General features: G+C 39.2%; 1 protein-coding gene across 2 annotated transcripts in view; it reads left to right on the top strand.

Moving 5' to 3' along the window:
• The first annotated feature begins 7,523 nt into the window (after nt 1-7,523).
• USP50 (ubiquitin specific peptidase 50) overlaps nt 7,524-22,422 on the top strand; it is a 41,286-nt gene continuing 26,387 nt past the window's right edge. The window contains exons 1-6 of one of the 2 annotated variants that reach the window (XM_043555437.1): nt 7,524-7,760; nt 9,748-9,942; nt 10,189-10,384; nt 12,009-12,215; nt 13,471-13,613; nt 20,385-20,517. In XM_043555437.1, the coding sequence (XP_043411372.1) occupies nt 7,708-7,760; nt 9,748-9,942; nt 10,189-10,384; nt 12,009-12,215; nt 13,471-13,613; nt 20,385-20,517 (927 nt within the window). In that variant the 5' untranslated portion in view covers nt 7,524-7,707. The remainder of the gene's footprint in view (nt 7,761-9,747; nt 9,943-10,188; nt 10,385-12,008; nt 12,216-13,470; nt 13,614-20,384; nt 20,518-22,422) is intronic. The other variant, XM_043555438.1, reaches the window with a different exon arrangement.

The following is a 22,422-nucleotide window of genomic DNA, read 5'->3' on the forward strand; positions in this document are numbered from 1 at the left end:
ACCACAGTTATATATATATATATTTCATTTAAAATGTCTTTGCTGAAGTCATAAGTTAATTTTTACTTAATCTTGACCCTTCAATACATGTCCTTAATATCGGTAGGCAAAATGAGAAACACATAAAACTTTTGCTAAAGAATGAAGTGCAATGGTGGTTTGAAGAAAAAACACAAGTGAAAATGAACTAGGCACTTTTTCACTGCGCATCATTTCTACTTTGAAAGAGTGACTGGCAGGCAAACCAGGGGTATTTAGACTTGAGGATTTGGCCAAAGAATAATAGTACTTGTTAATGCGAAAATTTGAGTTTTCAAGAGAAAATTGGAATTTGGGTAAAACTTGCCTATTAACACCAATAACATGACAGCTTCCCAATACTTTCCTAATGAAATCAGTGTTGACTTAACAATGGTTACCTTGATAGTGTGTAACGAAATGTGTCCACATTTGGAAATCTTCACAACAAATATTTTCCAGATGATCTAAAGATCCAACAGAGTATGAAAAGTTTATAAGATTTCAGATTCTATACTGCAGTTGACCTTTAGGAAACTACCATTTGTCCAATTTTAGTGTCGTCTTAAATAAGAATCCACAATTACCTTAAAAAGCTGTTAAAATACTCTTCCCCATAGAGAGCTACAGTAATCAAGACCATGTGTTACAACATATAAATCAATAATATATGGTAAATTGATTCTTGACAAGGGTGTCAAAACAACTCAAAGGGGAAAGAATTTTCAATAAACTGTGCAGGGGCAACTAGATATCTACATGCAAAAGAATGAAGTTGAGCCTCTGCCTCACACCATATACAAAAGTTATTTCAAAATGGATCACAAACTTGAATGTAAGTGCCAAATCATAAAACTTAGAAGAAAATGTAAGGGTGAATCTTTGTGACCTTGGAGTAAGCCATTGTTTCTTAGATATGACACCAATAGCAAAAGCAACCAAAGAAAAAAAGTAAAATTGAACTTCATCAAAATTAAAAATTTTGTGCTTTAAAGTACACTATCAACAAGGAAAAGACAACTCGGTGGGAGAAAATTTTTGCAAGTAATCTATCTGATAAAGGACTTGTATAAAGAACTTACAATTCAATAATAAAAAGACATCCCAATTTAAAACTGGGCAAAGGAGGGGCGCCTGGGTGGCTCAGTCGGTTGAGCGTCCGACTTCAGCTCAGGTCATGATCTCACAGTCTGTGGGTTCGAGCCCGCGTCGGGCTCTGTGCTGACGGCTTGGAGCCTGGAGCCTGCTTCGGATTCTGTGTCTCAGTCTCTCTCTGCCCCTCCCCGACTTGTGCTCTGTCTCTCTGTGTCAAAAATAAATAAAAATTTTGGGGCGCCTGGGTGGTGCAGTCGGTTAAGCGTCCGACTTCAGCCAGGTCACGATCTTGCAGTCCGTGAGTTTGAGCCCCGCGTCAGGCTCTGGGCTGATGGCTCAGAACCTGGAGCCTGCTTCCGATTCTGTGTCTCCCTCTCTCTCTGCCCCTCCCCCGTTCATGCTCTGTCTCTCTCTCTCTGTCCCAAAAATAAATAAACGTTGAAAAAAAAATTTTTTAAAAATAAATAAATAAAAATTTAAAAATTAATAAAATAAAATAAAACTGGGCAAAGGATTGAGTAGACATTTCTCCAAAGACATAGGAGTGGTCAATAAACACATGAAAAAAGTCTTTATTAGCCGTCAGGGAAATTCAAATCAAAACTACAATGGAATGAATGCCACTTCACTCCCACTAGGATAGCTAGAATCAAAAAGATGACAGCAGGTGTTGAGAAGGAGCAGGTGGAGAAATTGGAATGCTCATATATTGCTGGTGGGGATTTGAGTAGTATTGACACTTCGCAAAGAACAGTGGAAGCTTCTCAAAAGGTTAATTAGAGTTACCATATGACAGCAGTTTTACTCCTGGGTATATGTCCAAGAAAATGAAAATATGTCTACACAAAACCTTATACATGAATGTTCATATCAGCATTATTGATAATAGCTAAAAAATAAAAATAACCCAAGTGTACAACATGTGAGCAGATAAGTAAAATAGTGATAAATCCATATGATAGAATATTATCTGGCAATAAAAATGAGGTACTGGTAAGTCCTACATCTATGGGTCTCCCAATTCTGTAGCTGCTGTGTATGCAATGCAAAATGGAACTGGATAGACTTGGACTTTCGTTCTTGCTCTGTCCCTTATTCCATGAGTGACCAGCTACTTGAGCAAACCTCTTTGATAATACTGATCTCAGACTGTTGTGAAGGTGCAGTACTCAGCACATAAATGTACTCAAATAATAGGTTTCTTCATGTTGCCTCTTTAACCTTGGGAATTCCAATGAAGAAAGGAGGACATGGCAGAGAATACAGAAAATTCTGAGAGTGATTTTTTCTTTACAAGGAACTTATCTTGTAGCTTCTTCTGTTAAAGTATGAGCACATGTTTATGAGATATGTAGATGTGTATAATTTGCACCAAAGTGCTTAAGTATGCTCCATTTTCATCTCTTGAAGGCACTTTTAGGATTCAGTTTAAGAATGAAATTAGAACAAAGGATGTAAAAAGTAGCCGTGAGCACAAATGTAAAGCTAAAACATCAAGATAATTCAAATAAAGTAACTTTACAAGTGCTCAATCGTAACAGTGTAAGAAAGTTAAAACAATGCAAGATATGTGGGAAGAGTTGAAAGCAGAATAAATCCAAATGATCAACATATTGTAAGCTGTGTTAAGGTAAAGAATTGTATTTTATTCACTACTAAACGTCTAGCCCAGTGACCGACACGGAGCTGATGCACAATAGATATTTTCTGGACTAATGAATGAGCTACAACAACTATTTAATAGGAGTTCCAGAATGCAAGACCTAGAAAGGAAAAAAATAGAAGTACCTACTTCAGGCCACAGTTTGGTAACTCTGCAAATAAGTAGCTAATAATAATAATAATATAATGTTTATGAAGAAAAAAAAATCAGATTGACAAAAGAATTTTCTTCTGTCATATAGTATCCAAGAGGCAGTAAAGCAATATTATTAGGAGAAAGGGAGGACATTGAGCCCAGCCATGTGATGGCATTCTCAGAAAGTTCACCACTTTCTTGGAAAATGTTAATCAAGGATTTACTCAATCAAAAAGAAAAAATCTAAATGGGAAGACATGAGATAAAAGATATAGAGAAAAGCAAATGTTCATAAAATGTACAAATTCAAATGCTTGCTGGAAAATATTTATACATGATATAAAATTTTAAAGTAAACTAGAATAAAACATTTTTAAATATTAAAAGAAGATTCAGGGGAAGATGGTAGTTAAGCACACTAAAGATCTCATCCAGTTGGGTAAAGTTACAGATATTAATTGATCAAAAAGTAATTTTAAGCATGAGTAACCTTGCTATCCTGACTCAGTATGTGATCTCAAGGAACCAAATAAAATTTCACACAGAGTTATGACAAGCCATCCAGATCTTAAAAACCAAATAGGTTAAGGGGCACCAGGATAGCTCAGTTGGTTAGGTGTCTGACTCTTGATTTCGGCTCAAGTTGTGATCTCAGTTTGTGAGTTCCAGCCTCATGTTGGGCTCTGAGCTGACAACGCGGAGCCTGCTTGAGATTCTCTTTCTCTCCCTCTCTCTCCCCCTCCCCCAGAATAAATAAACATTTAAAAAAAGTATGTTGGGATAATAATGGTATCCCTTGCTATTCCAACTTTAGACCCAGATAGATTAAGATAACAAGGGCTCCTTGAGTATTTGTTGAAATATTTAAAGGAAACAATCCAAGAATATAAAAACAATGTGAAATCTCTCGACAATTAGAAAGAAAAAAAAAGAGTCTGAGGGGAAGGGAAGTTTTAAAAACGTAATCCATCAAAGAAGGAAGCAGGCAATAACAGAGCCAGGTTTCCTTCTTTTATCCATTCACAATTTAGTTTAGAAGCCATTAGTTGAGATCAATTTAGGTAGGCCTTGTGTGAGGTGTCAGAAAAGCAGGGTGAGAATGAGGTATGTGTGGTGTATGTGGTTGGGAGGGTAGCAGCAAGAGATGAGTTACATGTAGAGGAGTTGATCACATAAGGAAACACTGAAGATGATAGGGTTGTGACACTGCAATAGCATGAGTACATCTAGCTTCTGCATCTCTATTCTAAATACTATTCTCTAAAAGGAACCAGGGCTCTTCGAGAAATGACTAACTCTAGGACTGGGGCAGGTTATGTCTGGAAGATCTCACGTGCCAAAAATAAGGAAGTGTTCAAAGAATGATGGGGACCCGTCAAACAGATACAGAAAACATCTTGAAGAGCCCTCTGCTGGCTAATCTTGAGGCACTTTGTATATCAAAAATAAATAATGGTAACATTATAATCCATCAAATAAAGTAGGAATTCATGAGTCCACACTGGTTAAAAGAATAAACAGGGAAAAGAAAAAGCTGCTCTTTAGAGCAGGGTAGCAATTGATGAATGCAGTTGGAATAATGGCATTAGAAAACGACCATTTGGCAACCACCATAGTTATAATTAATCTAGCCAAGCAACATCAATTAATGTTAAAACTAGTTTGTGAAAGTTTGATAAGGAATGGATCATTTACATTGTCTCAAAGTTCTCTCTACAAAATACTGATTACAAAAGGGAAAAGTAACTACAGTAGAGAAACTTGGCAGACCTCACTTTTTGTGAGTGATTACAGCTAATATCACAAGTATTGAGACAAATCAAAAATGCGTAGCACCTAGTACAATGCAGTAAAAAGAGCACAGCATTACTTCTGTGATATTAGAAATGCATAGTATGAATCTTAGGAAATATCTCAAACTGAGGGATATTCTTCAAAATAACTAGCCAGAAATTTTGAAAAGTATCAAGTTCTTGAAAGTCAAGGAGATGCATAAGAACTATTATAGGATGAAGGACCTAAAAAGACATGACAACAAAATGCAACATGTGATTCCAGCTAAGCCATGTCTGGACTCCAACTTCCAGAAACTAAGATAATAAAATGTGTGTTGTTTTAAACCACTAAGTTTGTGATAACTTGTTACACAGCACAGAACACTAACATAAAACTCCTTTTATTCATGAGCATAGATACAAAAGTCTTGAACAAAAGATTAACAAATAGAATCCAGCAATTTGTGAAAATACTACATCACTAACAAGGTAAGTTTATCTGAGGAACAGAAGATTGGTTTAATATGTGACCATCATAGCAGACTACAAGAAGAAAACTCTCATGATTGCCTCAAAAGATACAGAAGAACCTCATCACTCTCAATGTCTGTCATGATGACAATTCTCCAAAGAACCTATGCCTTTAGCAAACATCATACATAATGGTGAATTATTCAGAGCTTTCCTTCTTAGTTCAGGAGTGAGCTAAGGATGCCTACTATCCCCACTTCTATTCAGCATTTTACTGAAGGTGCTAATTAGTTCACAAGGTAGGAAATAAAAAGTATTAGGATTGGGAAGGAAAACGTAAGGCTTATTTTTGGCAGATGACTTGAATGTTTACAGAAAATCCAAAGAACCTATATAAAAATTATAGACTGAGTTTAGGAAGGTCCTTGGATATAATATCAACATATGAATATGTGTTGTGTTTTTACCTATAAGCATCAATCATAAAATGAAATTTTAACAAGACTCCACTGATGGGGAGAAACAGAAGTATTTGGGAGAAGTACACTGACCAAAGGAGCAGAGTGACAGGATTCAAGTCCTGCGGAATCACCACTCAGGTGACTTCATGAACCCCTTTTAAATAGACCACAAATATAAAATAGCCATAAAACGCAACATCTCTCATTGCCAAGATCTCTTATATATACAGACATTGAAGAACATTCTTTTTTTTTTTTTAATGTTTATTTACTTGAGAGAGAGCACGAGTGGGGGTGGGGCAGAGAGAGAGAGAGAGAGAGGGAGAGAGAGAGGGAGAGAGAATGAATCCCAAGTAGGCTTCATGCTGTCAGCACAGAGCCCGACACAGGGCTCAATCCCATGAACCATGAGCTCATGACCTGGGCTGAAAGCAAGAGTCTGACACTTAACCGACTGAACCACGCAGGAGCCCCTCCAGTTTATTTTTAATCTGTTATGGTTCTTAGCCTTCTTTATCTTTCCTGAAATTTACATTTTTGAAAAGTTGTTATTTTATTACTTCATTCATTTTACTTAATGCAGAATTGAGAAAAGACAAACTGGATTGGCCCTAAGGCTCTTTCTTCACCATTCTTCACAGATTCTGAGCTCAGAAAAAGAACAAACTGGTACCAAATTTGGAGCTCCAGAGGGTCCCCTTTCTAGCAAGACCACTTCCCTACCCAGGTTGCATGGTTGCACCTACTCTCTGACCTCTTTTCATCCAGATAGAGCATAGTTGGGGGTGGGTCCCTCTTTACTGAAGGCTTTCTTTTTTTTTTTTTTTTTAACGTTTATTTATTTTTGAGACAGAGAGAGACAGAGCATGAACGGGGGAGGGTCAGAGAGAGAGAGAGAGACATAGAATCCGAAACAGGCTGCAGGTTCTGAGCTGTCAGCACAGAGCCCGACGCGGAGCTTGAACTCACAAACTGCAAGATCATGACCTGAAGCCAAAGTTGGACGCTTAACCGACTGAGCCACCCAGGCGCCCCTACTGAAGGGTTTCTTAAGAATGGTTCTCTATGAAGACAATGGGTTGAGAGCTTGGAAGATTGTGAGCTTTGCTGCCCCTCAGTTTATAAATCCTTCTATGATGAACACTTTATATTTGCCCTGGGTGGCCTTAGTGAGGTGTATATGTATGTCTGCACCCTCTTTGGACTGTAGTTGGTGACCACAAAAAGAAAGACTCCAGTCTATCCCAATGCTATCAATTTTTAGAAGCAGCAAAGTCCAACTGCCTCCCTTCCCAGGGTGAGAAATATTCCCTTGGGATCTAGGAGTGATGTGATCCCTGGGAATGGGGATGGGCACCAAAAGGAGGCAGAGTTGCCATAATGGACTATATGGAGGTAAATCTTCTGTGTATGTGTATAAGATCATATGTATATCTTATATATGATCTATCTTAGATCATATATAGATCTTATATATCTATCTTAGATCTATATATGATCTATCATATATATATGATCTATCTTATATATATATATAAGATATATATTACATACACACACACGAGATAATATATAAGATATATAAGATATATATTACACACACACACATCTGTGTATGTGTATAAGACAGATCATACATATGTATATGTTGATCTATCTTATACATATGTATGATGTATCTTATATATATTACACACACACACGCACAAGAGATAATATATAAGATATATATTACACACACACACACAAAAGAGAAACTGAGTGATGGGGGAATAGAGCTTATATGTTCAGTTCATTCTCTGAAATCTAATGTTTTTAAAGTTTTTAAGCAGCTGAGTAACAGTATCTCATGGCAACATGCTAGAATCCTGAGGGTGAATGGAAGTGATTATGATGTATGGAAAATCTAAGTTGGAATGTACCTGAAGTACAGATAAAAATCAGTTTGCATCTACTGAAAAGGGAGGGAAACATACAAATTGTTTATTACAAACAAAAAGAGCTAAAGTAACAGGCTCAGAGAAATGAAGTTAAAAGGATTAGATGTAGTCCCTGAATAGAAGTGAAAGTCCAACGTAGATGCACTAAAATGGCTTCAGAGCGGCCCTGCCCTGCAGATGACTTCAGTATCTACTATGTCCTGTGAGCCACTATCTACCATAGCTTTCTTGACAAGTTCATTTGGGGGGCGGGGCATGTCAAAGGAGTCGGGATACCTGTCACCTTTGGAAGGGCTCCCCCAGGTTTGACCCAGTGGAGGGCCCACAAAAGGAAGGGAAGATGTTGTTTAATATCTAGGCAATAGATATTCCTAAAGAGGGGCCGTCCAGGGCCTCCGATGACCCCAGTCAATAAACATGAAATGAACATCATGTAATAGTGAACACTTTTCTAACTGGCAGAATTGTAAATGGAGGCACTGAGGTGAGGTAACTGTCTCATGGAGACCCAATTTTAGATACTGTACACGGGAAGAAAAATCATAAAGGACAAAGATGCTGGGCTGCCGTGAGCAATAGTCAAATTACAAAAGGAAGCTTGTGTGGAGAGAGGAGGACTCCCTGGGAACCTGTTCTCTCCTCTGTGCTGGGCTGTCTGTGCACATGAATTCTCGAATTCTATACACTTACTGTTAGGAACAGCCTACATCAGTCACTTGTTCAAAAATATTTTTAGGTTGCCATTTATTAACTATGCAATCTGTGCCATGTGCCTCACATCATTTAATCTAATCCTCCCAACAACCCTACATGGTAGCATTGATCCTATTTTATAGATGAGACACAGATATAAGTGTCCCACATCGTGTAACTAGAAACTGTCAGAGTCAGGACTTAAACTAAGATCTGTTCTTTACAAAGCCTATGCTCTTTCTCTCTCTGTGTACATGTGTGTTTATATGAATACATACACACACGTACATATTATACACACATATATGTGCTCTTAATGTTGATATCTTTAGTATGTGTATATGCTCTCAATATGTACATATGCCATATATATGTATGTGTACACATACACTCTCTTAATATATGATATATAAATCCAAATAACTCAGGTAGGTAGGTACGTAGATAGGTATTCCTTCTCTCCACATACCACTGCACATACTTATATCATAGGCAAATGACTAAACCACTTAAATGTGATATTTACTCTGTAAAACAGGATTTAAAAACAGGGCACACCTGGGGGCGCCTGGGTGGCTCGGTTGAGCATCTGACCTCGGCTCAGGTCATGATCTCATGGCTGGTGAGTTTGAGCCCCGCGTCGGGCTCTGTGCTGACAGCTCAGAGCCTGGAGCCTGCTTCAGATTCTGTGTCTCCCTCTTGCTCTGCCCCTCCCCTGCTCGTGCCCTGTCTCTCTCTCAAAAATAAATAAACATTAAAAAAAATTTTTTGGGGGGCGCCTGGGTGGCGCAGTCGGTTAAGCGTCCGACTTCAGCCAGGTCACGATCTCGCGGTCCGTGAGTTCGAGCCCCGCGTCAGGCTCTGGGCTGATGGCTCGGAGCCTGGAGCCTGTTTCCGATTCTGTGTCTCCCTCTCTCTCTGCCCCTCCCCCGTTCATGCTCTGTCCCAAAAATAAATAAAAACGTTGAAAAAAAATTTAAAAAAAAAATTTTTTTTAAATAAGTATACCTACCCCATAGAAAGGATTAAATGGGAAAATGCATATTAACAACTGGCGAGGCTCAATACATGATAGCTATTGTTTTTATTAACTACTATCTATTGCCATTACTGTTACTACAAATCATTAAATTATTTGGCCCAGAGAGGAAAAAAAAAAAAAAAGAAATACTTTGGTATTCAGAGTGAAAGTGCAGTTTTAGCCAAGCAATTCTAGGTCTCTGAAAGGCCGTTATTTCTGTCCTCTTGATCTGGTTTCAGGAAGAATCTTCTACCTCCCTTTATTTGGCTGCAGGCACTGTTCAGAGTTCCAGAATAAGTAATGCAATTTTAGACCTTGAGTTTGAGTACTTCTGTTCTGGGTAGGGAATGTATTTGACAGAAGTCTCATTGAGGACTCTTCTTTGTATCATGAGCTTGAAAGTGATTTGTTGTCACTTTCACATATTTTATACCCTCAAAATGCTCTCATTTCTCTCTGCATGGCCCCAACACAGCGCAGAGTGCACAGATCACTATGACAGCTCTCCAGTCAAGGAGGTGGAGGAGAACCAGCCCCATTCCCAGGGAGTGACAGGCCTGCGGAACTTGGGCAACACGTGTTACATGAACGCCATTCTCCAGTGTCTCTGCAGCATTTCACCGCTGGTGGAATACTTTCTCTCGGGAAAGTACATTACTGCTCTTCAAAAGTAAGCCATTTGCGTTCTCTGCCGCCCAGCCCCCGCCCCTTGCTCCCCCAAGGGGAGGTGAGGGAGGGAGCCCTCTGAAGTCCCTAATGAGGGCTAAACAAGTCAGTAGAGGCCGCAGAGCCCCAGAGACCAGAAGTTCAACCAAGAACAGAGCTTTGTTTTCAGTCTGATGCCACGTATGCTTGAGTTTTTAGGTGCTTTCCTTTCATTAAATCAGCCAGAAATATTCTCCTTCCTTCTTCCAAGGGATTGCAGTGAAGTTGCCACTGCGTTTGCCTACGTGATGACAGATATGTGGCTTGGAGACTCAGAATGCGTCTCGCCAGAAATATTTCGGTCAGCTTTTGGCAACCTCTACCCAGCATTCATGAAAAAAACGCAACAAGATGCCCAGGAATTCTTGATTTATGTACTGAATGAGCTTCATGAATCTCTGAAAAAGGTAAGTGACATCAATGGACTTGAAATAAGGTAGACCTCAGCTCTATGGGCAACTTTCATTTTTCATTCTTTCATTTCTTCTGTCAATATTGCCCACTCTGTGTTGAGCACAGGTGCTGGGGGATGTGTAGGGGGACGTTCAAGTTAGTGTTTGAATTGGTCTGTATTTACCAAACTTAGTGAATCATCAGAATCACCTGGGAAGAGTTTTACGCCACAGATTCTAAGACCCTCCTCACTCCAGCGTTATTGAATTAAAACTTCTCGGGCTGTCCTTTAGTAAAGCTCACTTGGTGTTTCCAGTGATCAGCAGGTGCGGGAAACGCTAATCGGTTCCCTTTGCAAATAACATCTGCACAGACTAGTTTTCTAAAGTGAAAATTGCATTTTTATACAAATATAGTCCTCATGAGGTATAACATATAGAGCTTTACAACTTAAAGTACGTGTTCTTGGTAACTACAAACCCAAGAAAATGTTAACCTCGGAATTAAAAGATCTAAATACTGCTGTTTCATCTTCATGCCAAGCATTCCAAACCAGAGTTATTTACTGGATCAGGACATACATTTAATAAAACATGAGATCGCCAGTAACGAAGGGTTTTGCCCTTATCTGTGAGACCCACTGCCTTCAGCCTTGATCTGAGACGCGTACTCCACAAAGATAGGTCCTTGGTTTTATGCAGTGTCCTTGTGCCGGCGTTAGCTTACTTCAAAGTTAATATCCTTAATATTAAAGAAATACTTAATATCAGAGATCACAAACTATAGCCATTAATCACTCTCATCTGCAATCCTCAGTTCCTTTTTTCATTTTTTCTAATAAGATATGCCTGGCGGAACTTTTTTTTTTTTTTTTTTTTGACAGAGGGGAGGGTGGTGGTCAATAAAATCACTTAGGTCCTCATCTGCAGCCAATCTGAAATAAATAGCATTCTCGTTTCCGAGCCCAAAGTTGGAATTAGGGACATTAAATTACCATCAGGTAGAAGACCTTGGCAGCAGGGCGTAATAAAAGCAGCAAGGCAAAGGAGAGCAGCGCGCGCAGCTCCGAAGTAAAGCTGGCGGTGGAGTCAATGCATCTTCCAAAGGTATATTCTACTGAGGCCCTAAAACTGCTAACAAGTCAGGTTGTGCTCCCAGAAATGCTACTTCTCAGTATGAGCTAGATTCAAATTGGGCTGTAAGGTTAGTTAAATCAGGTTGCCATAATCTGAAGGGGCTGGAGAAGAGGTCAATTTCTTTATTTTACCTTTATATCAGTTTGCATGACTGAAAGCTAGTTCACAAGCTTCCTTACCCTCTTCCCAAGAAGTACTGTCCCCCAGACCCTGTCTCATACTTTTGTAGGCTGTCAGCTTCTGGGGCACGGCCATGTGTCTTACCAGGGGTAGGGAGTCATCATTGCTAGGTGTCATTTATGAGGAAAATAACTGAATTATCAGAAATCACACCTAATCGATACTCTTAAGAAGAGCTTACTCTATTGTCGGAATCCAAAACTAAGTGGTTTTTGGTAGCAATGTATCATTGTGATAGAAAAAAAACAAGTCATTGTATTAAAAACTTTTTTTTTTCAAATAACCAGTAGTTGATTCAGAGCTAATTTGTTCCTTGACTCAGTGCCATCGAAAATCATATGAAAAAGGATCTATTCCAAGGTGCTGCAGGAAGACAATTGCCAATGAGGTCTCCATCATCACCCAGCTGTTTGAAGGGCAGCTCAACTATAGCATCATGTGTTTGAAGTGTGAGAACTGCACCTACAAGAATGAAGTCTTCACCATTCTTTGCCTCCCCATTCCATCCGATTACCAGTGCTCTCTTCAGGTAGGTGTGGTTCCTCCTGGATCCCACTTCTCAGGGCTGTTGCCTACATTTTCTATTATGATGGGGGCTGCTTTGTAAGTTAAAACAAATTGGAAGCCCATATGACAACATTTGATAGGAAAGTGACATACAGCCAAAAGTTAGCATGAATTCAGTTGTATTTCCCAATGTACTCAATAAAACAGCCTCGTTGTGAAATTGGAATGACAGGTAGGGTTTATTCATTCTGCTGAGATGGCTTGGTGCATATAGGGAATTCATACATTCTTGTAAAAATTTTGTGACCCTTCCTCACCCTCGAGGTCTGTAGATCCAGGTTGGTAACTATATATAGAAGATTCTGACTTGGTTTTGAGTTCTTGTGTTTGGACGGAAGCTGTGTGGCATATGTTGGAAAGATAGAATGGAATATAGTGCCTTAGTTTACCTTTTGAATTTTCTTCACCATAATACCAAAAATTAATCTGTAAACGGTAGGGAGAAGGATAGTGATAGAAAGCAGGGGACAGCTAGAAGGCAGGGACGAATATATTCCCTTGCAGAAAAATACACATTTATTTTTTTCTACCTAAATTATGAAAGCACATTTATTGCTAAAAGTTTTCACATACCAAATTGGAGAACAGAATCCTACCACTTATTTAGAACTGGGCTTTGTTCTCAGATCAAACTGCTAAAGATTACTGGAAACAGATTTTGAAGACTCTAAATGAGGTGCTGGCAAGTCTGCTGAAAAGAGAATCTGCTCATCTTTCTCTTTAGGTTAATGGTTTGCAGAGCAGGGGTGCCGGTTCCATTGAGGGTGGCCCCGGTGGGCATGGGATCTAATTCGGGGTGTTCTGTGGTCTTTATTATCCAAAACAGTGGGCAGTGTAATTTTTCAGTCTCCAGATCACTTTTGTGATGAGATGAATCACATAAAACAGCTGCCTGACTTGCTTAGTGGAATTTGCACAGTCAGTATTATTCTGTTATAAACCAGAAAGGTTAAAATGCAGATCCAGAGATTAGAAGTGAGATGGGCACTTGGATCCATTTCAGTAACTAAGCAAGAAAGAAGCATCCCCTTTGTCGGGTAGATTTTGCACCTATCCAGGCAGCAGCTTGAGACACTGGTACCTCCTGGATATGTTGACTTTGAGGAAAGTGCTGAGGATTACATTTCTACAACTCTTGCAAAGTCCTTCTGAAAACAGAAAGCCTGGCTGCGGTCCATCCAGTTTGGTTACCCAGTGCTTTTTTTTTTCCTCAACAGGACTGTCTCCAGTGTTTTTTTCAACAAGATACACTGACCTGGCATAACCAAATCCACTGTTCCTTCTGTGAAACCAAGCAAGAAACAGCAGTGAGGGCCAGTATTTCCAAAGCACCAAAAGTAATTATCTTTCACTTAAAAAGGTATGGATTTTGACATTTTGTGAACAGATTTTTTTTTTTAAAGGCTTTATGGAGACAGAATTGACAACCATGCAATATAACCATTTAAAGTGTGTGATTCAGTGCTATTCAGTATATTACATTACAAACTTTTAAAAATTTGTGATAAAATATATGTAACATAAAATCTGCCATTTTAACCTTTTTTATTGAACTCTAACCTGCAGTGTTAGATTAGTTTCAGGTGTACCATATAAGGATTCAGCAATTCTATATGTTGGTCAGTGCTCATCACGCTAAGTATTTCCAATCCCCTTGACCCATTGCACCCATCCCTCCATCAACTTCCTCTCTGGTAACAGCTGGTTCTCTGTATTTGAGTCTGATGTGGTTTTTTTTTTTTTTTGTCGCTTTTTCTTTGTTGGTTTTGTTCCTTAAATTCTACACGGAGGGAAATCATAGGGTATTTGTTTTTCTCTGACTTATTTCATTTAGCATCATCCCCTCTAGATCCATCTGTGTTGTTGCAGATGGCAAGATTTTGTTCCTTTTTATGGTTGAGTAATAATCCTTGTAGATATATACAACTTCTTTATCCATTCATCTATTGATGGACACTTGGATTGCTTCCATATCTTAGCTATTATAAATAATGCTGCAATAAATATAGGGGTGTGTGTATCTTTTTCAAATTAATGTTTTTGTATTCTTTGGGTAAATACCCAATAGTGAAATTATTGGACCATATGGTAATTCTATTTTTAATTTTTTGAATTTTTGAATTTTAAGGTTTCTTAAATTTTTTTAAATTTAAAATTTTAAACTAAAACTTAATTTAGAGAATTAAAAATTCTATCTTTAATTTTTTTCCACAGTGTTTATGCCAGTTTGCCTTCTGACGAACACTGTACGAGGGTTCCTTCTTCTCCACATCCTTGCCAACACTGGTTTCTTATCTTTTTGATTTTAGTTATCTGACAGGTGTGAGGTGCTCTCTCCTTGTGGTTTTGATATATATCTTCTTTGGAGAGATATAGGTCCTCTGCCCATTTTTAATTGGATTATTGGTTTTTGTTTGTTTCATCTTTAAGTAAATTCTATCCCCAGTGTGGGGCTTGAGCTCACGACTCTGAGATCAAGAGTCGCATGTTCCACTGACTGAGCCAGCCAGGCTCAGTTTTTTCTTATTTGTTTTTTGGTGTTGAGTTATCCATTCTTTATATATTTTGGATACTAAGCCCTTATTGGACATATTACCTATACAAATATCTTCTCCCATTCAGTAGATTGGCTTTCTGTTTTGTTTTCAAAGCCAGATATTATGGTGACTCTTTCCAGTGCAGGTCCCTGTGTCCAGGGTGCCTGCTGTGGGGTCTGCTCCTCTGCCTACATGAATGTGGTGTTTCTCCCCTATGTGGTTAGTTTCCTGGAAAGTTTGGTTCCCCACTGGGACTCTGCCCCTCTTACCCTTTTCCATGTGGCCTCCTCTTTATGATTAACTGTGGAAAGTCTATAATGCCAGGCTTTGGGTCATTTTCTGACTTAGTTGCTCCAATGGGACCAGGGAACGAAGTGAGCTTCAGATCCTCCTATTCTATTTTCCTAGCAATCTTGGCATTTTAATGTGTGTAGTGTTCGCCTTATAGTTTTGTAGTTAGAAGGCTAACGTGGGTCTTAGAAGGCTAAAATCAAACTGTCTGTAAGGCTGCATTCCTTTCTGAGAGGTTCCAAAGAAGAATCTAGTGCCTTCTCCCTCCAGCTGATCCAAGTGAGGCTCAAGCTAAACTTTTTTTTTTTTTTTTTTTTTTTTTAAGCAAGAATTCAGCCCAGGTGACTTTCTATACTTGTTACCACATTACATCAGGAGGCACATCATCAAAGTTTGGCCCACTATTGGTGATGTTATGTTTGATCCTTAGATACAGTAGTGACTATAATATCCCACCATTTAAAGGTATAGTTTCCCTCTGTAATTAGCATAACTCTGGATGCCTGGATATTTTTAAACTCCATGTGCTTAATATCATTAGTATCATCATTCTTCTTGATGTTTAAATTTTTCAAAATTGACCAGTGGGTAAACCCAGCAGAGGAAGAGAAATAATAAAGATCAGAGCAGAAATAAACAATATAGAATCTAAAAAAAACTGTAGAGCAGATCAATGAAACCAAGAGTTGGTTTTTTGAAAAAATAAACAAAATTGATAAACCTCTAGCCAGGCTTCTCAAAAAGAAAAGAGAGATGACCCAAATAGATAACATCACAAATGAAAATGGAATTATCACAACCAATCCCTCAGAAATACAAGAAATTATCAGGGAATACTATGAAAAACTATATGCCAACAAACTGGACAACCTGGAAGAAATGGACAAATTCCTAAACACCCACACACTTCCAAAACTCAATCAGGAGGAAATAGAAAGCTTGAACAGACCCATAACCAGAGAAGAAATTGAATCAGTTATCAAAAATCTCCCAACAAATAAGAGTCCAGGACCAGATGGCCTCCCAGGGGAGTTCTACCAGACGTTGAAAGCCGAGATAATACCTATCCTTCTCAAGCTATTCCAAAAAATAGAAAGGGAAGGAAAACCTCCAGACTCATTCTATGAAGCAGTATTACTTTGATTGCTAAACCAGAGACCCAGTAAAAACAGAGAACTACAGGCCAATATCCCTGATGAATATGGATGCAAAAATTCTCAATAACATACTAGCAAATCGAATTCAACAGTATATAAAAAGAATTATTCACCATGATCAAGTGGGATTCATTCCTGGGCTGCAGGGCTGGTTCAACATTCGCAAATCAATCAACGTGATACATCACATTAATAAAAGAAAAGATAAGAACCATATGACCCTGTCAATTGGTGCAGAAAAAGCATTTGACAAAATTCAGCATCCTTTCTTAATAAAAACCCTCGAGAAAGTCGGGATAGAAAAAACATACTTAAAGATCATAAAAGCCATTTATGAAAAGCCCACAGCTAACATCATCCTCAATGGGGAAAAACTGAGAGCTTTCCCCCTGAGATCAGGAACACGACAGGGATGTCCACTCTCACCGCTGTTGTTTAACATAGTGCTGGAAGTGCTAGCATCAGCAATGAGACAACAAAAGGAAATCAAAGGCATCAAAATTGGCAAAGATGAAGTCAAGCTTTCACTTTTTGAGATGACATGATATTCTACATGGAAAACCCGAGAGACTCCACCAAAGTCTGCTAGAACTGATGCATGAATTCAGCCAAGTCGCAGGATACACAATCAATGTACAGAAATCAGTTGCATTCTTATACACTAATAATGAAGCAACAGAAAGACAAATAAAGAAACTGATCCCATTCACAATTGCACCAAGAAGCATAAAATACCTAGGAATAAGTCTAACCAAAGATGTAAAAGATCTGTATGCTGAAAACTATAGAAAGCTTATGAAGGAAATTGAAGAAGCTATAAAGAAATGGAAAAACATTCCGTGCTCATGGGTTGGAAGAATAAATATTGTCAAAATGTCAATACTACCCAAAGCTATCTACACATTCAATGCAATCCCAATCAAAATCGCACCAGCATTCTTCTCGAAGCCAGAACAAGCAATCCTAAAATTCATATGGAACCACAAAAGGCCCCGAATAGCCAAAGTAATTTTGAAGAAGAAGACCAAAGCAGGAGGCATCACAATCCCAGACTTTAGCCTCTACTACAAAGCTGTCATCATCAAGGCAGCATGGTATTGGCACAAAAACAGGCACATAGACCAATGGAATAGAATAGAAACCCCAGAACTAGACCCACAGAAGGATGGCCAACTCATCTTTGACAAAGCAGGAAAGAACATTCAATGGAAAAAAGGCAGTCTCTTTAACAAACGGTGCTGGGAGAACTGGACAGCAACATGCAGAAGGATGAAACTAGACCACTTTCTCACACCATTCACAAAAATAAACTCAAAATGGATAAAGGACCTGAATGTGAGACAGGAAACCATCAAAACCCTAGAGGAGAAAACAGGAAAAGACCTCTCTGACCTCAGCCATAGCAATTTCTTACTTGACACATCCCCAAAGGCAAGGGAATTAAAAGCAAAAAGGAACTCTTGGGACCTCATGAAGATAAAAAGCTTCTGCACAGCAAAGGAAACAATCAACAGAACTAAAAGGCAACCAACGGAATGGGAAAAGATATTTGCAAATGACATATCGGACAAAGGGCTAGTATCCAAAATCTATACAGAGCTCACCAAACTCCACACCCGAAAAACAAGTAATCCAGTGAAGAAATGGGCAGAAAACATGAAGAGACACTTCTCTAAAGAAGACATATGGATGGCCAAGAGGCACATGAAAAGATGTTCAATGTCGCTCCTCATCAGAGAAATACAAATCAGAACCACCCTCAGATATCACCTCACGCCAGTCAGAAGGACCAAAATGAACAAATCAGGAGACTATAGATGCTAGCAAGGATGTGGAGAAGTAGGAACCCTCTTGCACTGTTGGTGGGAATGCAAACTGGTGCAGCCACTCTGGAAAACAGTGTGGAGGTTCCTCAAAAAATTAAAAATAGACCTACCCTATGACCCAGCAGTAGCACTGCTAGGAATTTACCCAAGGGATACAGGAGTACTGATGCATAGGGGCACTTGTACCCCAATGTTTATAGCAGCACTCTCAACAATAGCCAAATTATGGAAAGAGCCTAAATGTCCATCAACTGATGAATGGATAAAGAAATTGTGGTTTATATACACAATGGAGTACTACGTGGCAATGAGAAAGAATGAAATATGGCCCTTTGTAGCAACGTGGACGGAACTGGAGAGTGTTATGCTAAGTGAAATAAGCCATACAGAGAAAGACAGATACCACATGTTTTCACTCTTATGTGGATCCTGAGAAACTTAACAGGAACGCATGGGGGAGGGGAAGGAAAAAAAAAAAAGAGAGAGAGGTTAGAGTGGGAGAGAGCCAAAGCATAACAGACTCTTAAAAAAAGGAGAACAAACTGAGGGCTGATGGGGGGTGGGAGGGAAGGGAGGGTGGGTGATGGGTATTGAAGAGGGCATCTTTTGGGATGAGCACTGGGTGTTGTATGGAAACCAATTTGACAATAAATTTCATATATTTAAAAAACACACACACACAAAATTGACCAGTGGGAGACCCTTCAGGCCTGTTGCTCTGAGCCCATTAGTTAGTTTAGGTTTATTAAAGTATAATTGCAAGTACAAAATGTATCCATTTTAGGTGTACAGTTCTATGAATTTTGACAAATACATGCAGTCATGTAAACCATCACAGCCAACATACAGAGTATGTCCGTCACCCCAAAACATTTTCTTATAAGCCACCCTTTCTCCTACCCTCAGCCTCTGGAATCGTCTGATCAGATTTCTGTCTTTATAGTTTTGCCTTTTCCAGAATGTCCTTTGTTATACCATGTGTGGTTTTGTTTTTTGTTTTTGGTTTTGTTTTTTTTTGTTTCGTTTTTGAGTTCCGCTTCTTTCACTTAACATAATGTTTCTGAGATGAATTCGTGTCGTGGCATCAGTTAGTGGATCTTTCCTTTGTCTTGCTGTGTAGTATTCCCTTTCGTGAATGTATCACAATTGTTTGTTCATTCATCAGTTGATGAACGTTTGGGCTGATACCAATTTGTGGCAGATACGAATATAGCTGCTATAAACATTAGCATATAGGTTTTTATATGAGTATAAATCTTCCTTTATTTTGCTATGGTACATAAGCATGGTCATGCAATAATTTTCCTGCCCCAGCCCTAAATCAGCCATTTTTCTAAAATAAACATAATTTTTGAAAAAACTCCAGTGATGCTGATAGGAGTTCAAATTTGGGAACTGCTGATCTATATAACAATTCGAGAATGTGACAAGATTCGCAGAAAATTTTATCTTATTAGAGATACATTAAAACCTCAGAGGGGTGCCTGGGTAGCTCAGTTTGTTAATTGTCTGACATCAGCTCAGGTCACGATCTCACAGTTCGTGTGTTTGGGCCCCATGTCAGGCTCTGTGCTGACAGCTCAGCGACTGGAGCCTACTTCTGATTCTGTGTTTCTCTCTCTCTCTCTCTCTCTCTCTGCCCCTCCCCTGCTCACGTGCTCTCTCTAAAATAAATACACATTAAAAACAAAAAACAAAAAACCTTCAGAGCTGGAGAGGTGACTGAGTGGCTCAATTGTTTAAGTGTCTGACTTTGGCTCAAGTCATGATCTCATGGTTCATGGGTTTGAGCCCCATGTTGGGCTCTGTGCTGACAACTTGATTAGCGTGGAGCTTGCTTCAGATTCTATGTTTTCCTCTGTGTCTGCCACCGCTACCCCCCCCCCCAGTGCCCCACGCTCATGCTCCCCCCCCCCTCAAAAATAAACATTAAAAAAACAAACCTCAGAGCTGGTAAAAGGGCATTGCCAAGACAACATGTGCTAAAATCAAGATAAGGAAAAGCTGAGTCAGTCAGGTCATTTCTACTCCCTGATGTCAAGCCTGACTTTTTCCCTGTTGCCTTCTCACTGGATTGATTCTGTAATGTCTTACCCTCTGACTCATACCCCTGGCCCAACCAGTGTCAGTTCTGGTGACACTAAGGAATGTGGAGATTATAAGTATACATAGATAAGGGAAATTATGTACAGGTCTGTGCCAAATTACCTTTGTAAGAAATTACTTTTAACTGTACTTGGAATTTACCAAGGTATGTAGACTTCACTAATGAGTCATTTACAAACTTACTTTGTATTTTGCACATGTATTCTCTCTCCAGATTTGACATTCTGGGTACAATGAAAAGAAAACTGAGGACAGATATTCATTATCCACTCACAAACTTGGACCTTAGTCCTTATATTTGTCCAGTTTTTCGGAAACACCCTAAATATAACCTCTGTGCGGTTGTGGTGAGTAAAATACTGAAACTATTTAAAAATAACACACGTTTAAAGAAAATTATAGAATTATCTACTCAAATGCCTATTCTTTTTTATTTTATTTTTTTTTAACATTTACTGTTGAGACAGAAAGAGAGAGAGGAGCACAAGAGTGAGCCGGGGAGAGGCAGAGAGAAAGAGGGAGACACAGAATCTGAGCACATCTGAGCTTTCACCACAGAGCCTGATGTGGGGCTCAAACTCACAAACTGTGAGATCATGACCTGAGCTAAAGTTGGACACTTAACCCAGGCATCCCTTGAATGCCTACTCTTATCTTTCCCTCACTTCTCCTATATTCTTCTTTTTAAAGCAAAATACAGAGCTTGGAACTTTTTGCTTTGACTTAGAACAGTAGAATAATGACAAAATAAAATGTCCTGTCCATTGCCTGCTGGCTTTCCCCCCCACTCATTGGCTAGTTCAGATCTGGGGGTACTTGGAGGTTGGGCTGTGGGGCAGCAGAAGTTAGTTTCAGCAGCTTTGTGTTGAATATTCATGAGACACTCTATAGCCAGTCTATAGTTATCCAGTCCTCAGGAAACTCTAGGGGTTCCCTTTGGCTCTAAGTCATCTGTCACTGAGGATTCCCTGAAGGAAGGAAAGTGTGGAATATAATTCAGACCAAATCATCCAGAGCTTCCTACAATGTCGACCATCCCCAGGCACCAAGCCATTCTCTGGGTTTCTCTTCTGGATCACACACCCTGATTTCCCCTTGAACCTGGGGGGTCCAGCTGGGCCCAGAGCGCATCAAAGAGCTTCCAGCAGAGCCCACTGTGCTTCACCAGGGTCCTCTGATACACAGACAACTAATTCTCCTATTGAGCTTGTTGAATTAATACATTAAAAAATGTCCATCCCACTTTTTAACCTGTTTAACCTCTCAGAACCATACCTCCAACCTTTAAAAAATGATCCTTGTTTCTTTTTTAAAAATATTTTTAAATGTTTATTGATTTTTTGAGAGAGAGAGAACGAGTACAAGTAGGGGAGAGGCAGAGAGAGAGAGACACAGAATCAATCCAAAGCAGGCTCCAAGCTCCAAGCTGTCAGCACAGAGACCAATGCCGGGCTCAAACCCATGAACTGCGAGACCATGACCTGAGCCAAAGTCAGATGCTTAGCTGACTGAGACACCCACGTGCCCCCATTTTTTCTTAGTTTAAGCCTTGACAGTCTCCTTCTTTCTTATCTATCCTGCTCTCACATGTGGTTTTCTTTCTTTTACTTCCCTACTGGAAATCTAAAGTGCCATCTTCTATCAGATCAAATATAGCTTCTACTGTGAATTCCAGAATGTTATAGGAACTGCCTCCCCTATATTTTACTGTTTAAATTTCTGATTATAAGCATTTGTTCTTCATGAAAATCCAAAGTCAGAAAGCTGAATTTGTAAAAGAGTATATAATTATCAACATTATGAGAAGATACAAATTTGTATGAAAAGATTTGCCCCAAACCTCCTATAAATTGGTAGGCCTTCTAGTGTTTAAATTACTATTAGTTAAGGGGTTCCTGGGTGGCTCATTCAGTTGAGCGTCTGACTTTAGCTCGGGTCATGATCTCATGGTTTGGGAGTTCAAAGCCTGTGTCAGGCTCACTGCTGTCAGTGCAGAGCCTGGAGCCTGCTTCAGATCCTCTGTCTTCTTCTCTCTCTGCCCCTATCCACACCCCCCCTCCCAAATAAACATTTAAAGAAAAATACAAATTGTTAACTGAGGGGCCAAAAGTTGCTTTTGAAAGACAAATATATTTAGAATTTACTGGAAATTGATGACTGAGCAGAAGTAAGAACTAAGCATCTTTGTAACTATGATGTATGGCCACAGGGAAAGGCCATTTAGAGCTCTGTTCCTAAAGCTGTTGTTTTCG

The sequence above is a fragment of the Prionailurus bengalensis genome, chromosome B3 (assembly GCF_016509475.1).
Source record: "Prionailurus bengalensis isolate Pbe53 chromosome B3, Fcat_Pben_1.1_paternal_pri, whole genome shotgun sequence".
Lineage (NCBI taxonomy): Eukaryota > Metazoa > Chordata > Mammalia > Carnivora > Felidae > Prionailurus > Prionailurus bengalensis.